We start from the raw sequence: 7465 nt of genomic DNA, 5'->3' as shown, positions 1-7465 counted from the left end.
TCTCACCAGGATCTCTAGTGAGCAGAGTGTGCAGGGAGCTGGTGTCTCACCAGGATCTCTAGTGAGCAGAGTGTGCAGGGAGCTGGTGTCTCACCGGGATCTCTAGCAGCAGAGTCTATAGGGAGCTGTGCTTCTAACCCAAACGTGGTGCCAATTTACCAGTGGCTCCTGGGGAGAAAGACGGGCCATTTCCTCGATGTGACTGAACAGCCTCCTGAAAAGTCACGGAGGGTCAGTTACGAATCAGTTCTGACTCCTCCCCTGCAACACGAGTTAGAGCCTCTGCAGACCCATCAGAGGGTCCCTCTGCGGTGCTCTGACTCAACAGCAGCGCAGTCAGGCCAAAATCCCTCACAGGCTTAGAATTTATTAAGAGAAAATCTCAACTGAAGCATTTACAATCAGAAACATATAGGTCGTGTTCTTGCCTCCCTTGCAGGTACGTGTGCTATGTCAAGTGTCAGTGACTCAGCTCTGATTCACAGCAACCCTACAAACAGTGGGTCTGAACCCTGTCCAATCCTGTGCCATTCGCATCATCTCTGACATGCCCGAGCCCACTGTGACTGTCACTGTGTCAAAATCTCATTGAAGGTCTTCCCCTTCTGTTCTGACCCTCCACCTTTCCAAGCATAATGTCCTTCTCCAAGAACTGGTCCCTCCTCACAACAGCCCCAACTACAAGAGACAAAGTTTCACTTGCCTCCAAGGGCATCGCCTTTTCCAAGACACACTTGTTTGTCCTTTTGCTAGTCCATGAGATAGTCGGCACTCTTCTCCAGCAGCACTACTCAAAGGCCTCAATTCTTCTGTAAACCTTATTCACTGTCCAGCTCTCAGATGCATAGCAAGTACCTGAGAATATACTGGTTTGGGATCAGATGCATCTTAATCCTCAAAGTGGCATATCTGTTCTTCAGCACTTTGGAGAGGTTCCTGACAGGAGACTTTCCCAATGCAATATGTCATTTAGTTTTCTGGTAGCTGGTGCTAAGCACACTGACTGCAGATCCTAGCCAGATGAAGTAACTGACAATCTCTAGCTCTTCTCTAGCATGAGGTGGCCTATTGGCCTGGTGGTAACAATTTTTGTTTTCTTGATGTTCAGATGTAACTCATTCCGGGAATCCCAGATCACTTAATTGTGCTCATGTGAAAACTATACCTAGACCAAGAAGCTGTGGTACAGAGCAAGGGAACACTACATGGCTTAACATGGAGAAAGTTGTGAGTCATAGCTATATCCTTTCTCCAAGACTATTTAATGTGTATGCAGAACAAGTAATTTGATAAACTAGACTATATGAGGAAGAATGTGTTATCAAGATCAGAGGAAGACTCATCAACAACCTGTGCTTGCTGATGATTGACTTGAAATGCTTGCTGCTGACAATCAAAGATTACAGCTTCTGAAAATGGGTTTCAGGTACATGTACTCCCCTTATTTCAAACGGAAATGTATTCTATTCTTCCTATGTTTTAAAGTCTCTCTGCTGACACTAATATTGCTATCGCCATTTCAATAAAAACTCACATTCACCTGCACAAACTCTATTCTTTCAAAGTCACTTCTTCATTAACCATCACCTCTTCAAATTCAAGTGAAATGGTCTCCCTTCTTTGGAACCAGTGAACAGTAATAAATATGGCTTTATAAAAATCCTTTATAAACAGCAGAAAATTGATTCCAGGAAAGTATTAAAAGAATAAGTAACATGTATTTTCAATTGTACATGTGATAAAAACTAGGAAATTTATCAACATGCTTTAATATTTCAACAAATTAAAAGTGAGAGACCATACGGTATGAACAGGTGCTAAAAAGAGTGATAATATACACAGCAGCCATTCTTGGTATAAACATACACATGCAAGTGCACAAACCTACACATAAGGGAACTTATTAAAAAGAAGTAAGAAAATGTGATTCAAACAAGCAGAAAATGACATTAAAGAATTCCCACAAAAACAAAACAAAACAACAAAAAAGTAGTAACAAAGCAAAGATGGTCAGGATTATAGATAATTGTGAATTATTATTACACTTTGCAGGTTCTAGCAAATGCAATGGAAGAACATAAATACTGCAGATATACAAGTACAAAACTTTTGAAGAAAATTGTAACAAAGAAGAGAATGATTTGTCCAATCATATGTTTAAACTTATTATAAAACTATTAAAATATGACATGAGAATAAAATATAGAAGACTTCTAAGAAATTATTAGATAAAAGGTTGTGTACCTGAGGTTCACTATTCCAAGGCAATCTGTTTATTCAAGAACATGGGCATATGTATAAATAAAAGTCTGATCACTAAAATACAGATACAGGAAAAAAAAATGGAAATAACCTAGCTACTGTTAAAGAGGATTGACTGATTCAACAAATCTGAAATAGTCTTGAAGGAAAGTATTACACTGCTTTTGAAGAACAATAAGGTGGATAGATAAGTGCTTGTGGGGGAGCTCTGGTGGCTCAGTGGTAAGGAGCTGCACGGCCAACACAAGTACAAGAGGTTTGAATCCATCAGCTGTTCCTTGGGGGAAGGTAAACAATCTCCTCCCATGTGATTTACAGCCACTAAAAACCCACTACCAGGGTCAGCTGTGATTCACATCTGACTTGATGGCACAAAATAACATAAAGTGCTCATGAAAGCTAGAAACAAATTTATTTTTTTAATTGATTAAAGATGATGGATATTAATTTGCCTATACTTCCATACTATCTGTATCTATATGTATCTCTCTATATGTATAATAAATAGAAATAATATAAATGTAAATATAAATAATCTAAATATAAATAATCTAAACATAAATATAAATAGCGGGAAAATGTTCCAAGATAGTATATTTAGTTAATAAGAGAGCATTTAACAGTATATTCATATATATTTCCATTTATGTTAATTTTCAAAGTCAGAATTATATATATTCTATATGTAAATACTCCGAAGTATTTACATATGTTGTATTATTATGTGCAGTGAAGTCACCCACGACTCATAGCGACCCTATGCATAACAGCTCTAAACCCCGCTCTATCCCATGTCAATCTTATTGTCTCCAATACGCCAATCCCCATTACCCCAGTCACTGAATCAATCCACCTCATCGTGGGTCTTCAGAATATATATATAATCATGATAATGGTGAAGAGATTGAGATTGTTAACAGCTTCAGTTTGTTTGGCTCTATAGTCAATACTCTTGGTACCAGCAGCCAGAGACTACATCAAAATATTGAAGAGCAATGATGTCAGTCTGAAGACTAAGGTGTGCCTGATTATAGGCTACAGTCTTTGTAATTACTTACTATGCATCAGAAAGCTGGGCAATGACAATGGATGACAGAAGGAGAACTGATGCCTTTAAGCTGTGGTGCTGGAGAAGAGTATTAATATACCATGGACTGCTAGGAGAACAAGTTCTTCCTGGAGAGGGTGAAACCAGGCTGCTCCTTGGAGGCAAGGATTCTGAAGCTTGCAAGGCAGGATCAGTCCCTGGAGACAGATGTCATGCTTAGGAGGATGGAGGGACAGCACAGGAGAGGAAGACCCTCTATGAGATGTATTGATTCAGTGACTGGGGTTATTGAGGTAGGTGTGTCACAGACAATAAGATTGGCACAGGACTGAGAAGGGTTTATGGCTGTTGTACATAGGGTCACTATGAGTAGCAGGCAACTCGATGGCACATCATAACAACAAACAAAAACAAATATGTAAATAAGAGCTTATAATCTGCATAGAGTATATATAGGAGACCATAGTAAAATATATTAATAATAATGGCTACCTCTCTGGAGAAATGGTGAGAAGTGCAGCTGTTGAGAGAATATACTTTATTAAAATCAAAGCCAAATTAAACTGCTGTCAATCAATTCTGACTCACAAAGATCCTACAGAACAGAACTGCCCCCTTGAGTTTCTAAGGCAGTAAATCTTTACAGAAACAGACTGCCACATATTTCTCCCACAGACCAGCTGGTAGGTTGCCACCACTGACCTTTAATGTGCTTTACTGAATCAGAAAGCAGACAGTAAGAAAAAGAAAAATACTCTAATAAAGGAGCATACCGAAAGCTGCACCAGTAGAATACTATCCCACAGAAATGGCTATTGTGTCCTAGTAGTGTCCCAGAGGAAGTGAACCTGGAGCTGCAGCCAGGACTGAGAGGAAGGACCCTGAGCATGATGTCAGGTCAAGTATGGCCTGTCAACAACATTTCCGTAAATCCTAATAACAGAGTTACACAATTTGGTGGGTGGAGGGAGCTGGGAAGTAAATGGGAAGTTCCCAGGTGAAAAGACAGGTGAGGTCCAATGATGATTAATTTTATAAAACATAATGCATGAGAAAGATTGTGGCCACAATGTGAATGAAGACTAGCATGAAGCACAATGTATCCTAATCATAGGCTCCTACAATTCCATAGGTGGGTGGGGGTGAAGGAAATGGGAAAGAACTGGTGTGAAAAACAATGTATTCAAACTTTGTAAATTAACCAGTATAAAATGTAATTTTTTTTAAAAGAAATACAATGTATCCATACTTTGTAACTTTGTAAGCAAACCAATTAAAAACAAATCCTAATAACAATCTTCAATTGGACCATATTTTGAAGTTCAAAAAACACAGTGTTTCTATCAATGTTTTCTTGACTTCATTAAAACAAAACAAAAAACTATGAAATGGTATAAGAATAATCTACAGTAACTGCATAAACACTGATAAATGCAGAAGCAATTAGCTACTTAGCCCTAAAGCTCTAGTGGGAACTGGGCCAGCAAGGTAAAAATGATGTTTTTATACTTCGTTAAATTCTGGACCCACATCCAGGGGCTAATTTAACTATTGTCCAGTTAATACCTTCGCCCTATGATGTCCTATATAAAGTATATAAGGAAAATGAGTGAATTAAATTTGTAATTAACCTTAAGATAATTAATTCTACTTAATCATAGAGTACATTTTTACTTTGTACTTTTGATAATGAGAAAAGGGAAGATAATACATTCAGTCATGATAGGAATTGCTATTTTTATAAGATTGTTGGGAAAAAAATCTATTTACATAAAATGATGTACTAACTATCCGACATAATTCATTGCAATTTGGGAATCTGGGCATAGATTATGTAAGAGTGCAAATAAGATTAAATATGAGTTAACAACTGCTGGACACTGATAAAGCATTATGAAGGTTTAATATGTATATACTTTAGAATTTAAATTTTACTATGATTAAATATACAACTGCTTATTTATTTAATAAACATTTATTTGGCTTCTTAAAATTCACAGTGAACTGTTAGTTTCTAAATGTCCTATACATACAGAATCCTAAATTTCATAAGAATAAACCAATTAGATTAACCTACAAATTACTTGCCCCATGTCTTACTAGCTAACATTAACTATCATGTTGTGTTTGAAAGAACCCATTCATCCCATAGTAACTGTTAAGCAACGATGATTCTATAATGTTCTTTTGTTATACGGATAATGTACACACACTAAGACAGGTGAAGGGAGTGACAACTAACAATGAAGGGTTAAAATATAAACTGTTAAGGACACTTGCTAGACTAGTCTACCTCATTATGACTTGCTAAAACGCAAACTCCAGCCACGCTCTGTGTCAACAGAGTGTTCCTCCATCCCTGGTGGCCTTGCATGTATACAAATACCCAGCAGAAAGTTTGCAAAACAACCTTCAGGTAATCTACATACACATTAATTGTCAGCTGAAAGTTTAAAGGAGGATTTTAAGGCAAGCAGGAAGACCATGCATCTCAGTGTTTAAAGCCCCCAAGGGTTTTTCTAGGCTACAATTAAATGTGGCTTGTTGTGAATTGACTGATAGAGGGGATCTGAATTATTCCCTAGCTGGAGCTGCATTAAACCATTTTTCATTAGAATTCCTTTTTCTAGACAGAGCAATACAAGCTCAGCTGCCAGGTAAATGTCCTGGGAGAGATTGTCCTATCACGTAAGAGATCAGGAAGTAAATTTTCATTTCACAGAAGAGTCCTTGGGGGAATATTTTAATTTTCTTTCTCAAAACATATCTACTATATCCTCCTCCCCTTTAAAAATCTGTCTTTATATGTCTGTCTGTCTGTCTTCCTCTCATTGTGGGATGAATTATTAGTCCCTTCTCCAACACTTGCATTATAAATCCTAACTTCTACTGCCTATTCTAAAGAAGCCCTGTTGGCAAAGTCAATTAAGAACTGAACTGCTAATCAAAAAGTAGGCAGTTCAAATGCCAGCAGCTCTGATGGACAAAGATGTGGCGGTCTACTTTCCATAAAGATATGTAAGCTGGGAAACCCTAAGAAACAGGGTTCCCAAGAGTCTGAATAAACTTGAAGGCAATGGATTTGAGGGATGCCAGTGGTTATATGTTGTTATAGGTCAGAACTAATCCACAGCTGACCCTCCAGTGGGTTTTCTGAGGGAGTAAATCTCATGGGAAGAGATTGTCCATCTTGCTCCCACAGCTGATGGAGCTGGTAGATTAGAACCAAGTGCCTTTGAGTTGGCAGTGTCAAGTCCTTAGCACTAAACCACCAGAGCTCACACAAGAAAAGTGGTTATAAATCCTGCTTGGGTAGATTTAGTGTAGGGTAAATTTTGAGTCAATCTCATCTCAGCTGTTAAGGAGATTAAACGAAGGGAACAGAGTAGAGATGGGTAAGACATCACATCCAGACCCATGGAAATCTCCAAGACAGCAGAAAGGTGAAACTGGAGAGACACACACACACACACACACACACACACACACACGATAATATGAATATATATATATATACATACATATGATAATATGAATACATAACATAGAGGTAGAGAGAAGAGAAAGAATATGTATTGTCTGATCATTAGGCTCTTGTATAAAGTATACTTAGTACAAAAGGTTAACCAAATAATCCCATACCTCATCATCTGCCTGCCGCAGTCGGGCGACAGCGTAGCGTCTCACTGTCGTGTTGGTGTAATGGGAGGACAACAACTCCAAGGAGTCCTCCACATCCATTGGCTTCCACTTTCCCAGAAGCTCCAATGCTTGCTTGGCTTCCTGAGGTAAATCCCAGTTAACGCATTTCAAGAATTTTGTCAAAGCCTACACAAAGAGAAAAGGTTTTAAAAGTCCAACAGGAGGTACAGTTCCACATGGTCCTATCAACAAGGAGGAAGCCTGTTCTTGGGGTCTCAGAACAGGCGTCCTGTGCATAGTCTTTAGTAGCTGCACTGCTAACCCAATGGCTGACCCCTCTGGTTTGAGTCCAGATGAAACCATCTCTTCTCTGGTGATTTTCAGCATCAGAAATCCACTAGATGACAGCAATGAGAATTGTTACTTCATTAAGCTAGCTAATAGTCACTGCTCCTCTTTATTTTCAGATTAAGTTAAGAGTGCATCTAAATTCCAAAATCAATCTCCATAATA

At 38.4% G+C, this 7465-nt stretch overlaps 1 protein-coding gene across 1 annotated transcript in view; it reads right to left on the bottom strand.

The window, feature by feature from the left end:
- The window catches only part of PIK3C3 (phosphatidylinositol 3-kinase, catalytic subunit type 3), a 119418-nt gene that overhangs the window by 59839 nt on the left and 52114 nt on the right, over positions 1-7465 (bottom strand). Inside the window, exon 10 of the mRNA XM_006889233.1 lies at positions 6953-7138. Coding sequence (XP_006889295.1) covers positions 6953-7138 — 186 coding nt within the window. The remainder of the gene's footprint in view (positions 1-6952; positions 7139-7465) is intronic.

The sequence above is a fragment of the Elephantulus edwardii genome, unplaced genomic scaffold (genome assembly GCF_000299155.1).
Source record: "Elephantulus edwardii isolate Elephantulus edwardi_28Jun2011 unplaced genomic scaffold, EleEdw1.0 scaffold00076, whole genome shotgun sequence".
NCBI lineage: Eukaryota > Metazoa > Chordata > Mammalia > Macroscelidea > Macroscelididae > Elephantulus > Elephantulus edwardii.
The sequence above is the reverse complement of the archived record's forward strand: the minus strand, read 5'-3'. Positions and strand labels throughout refer to the sequence as shown.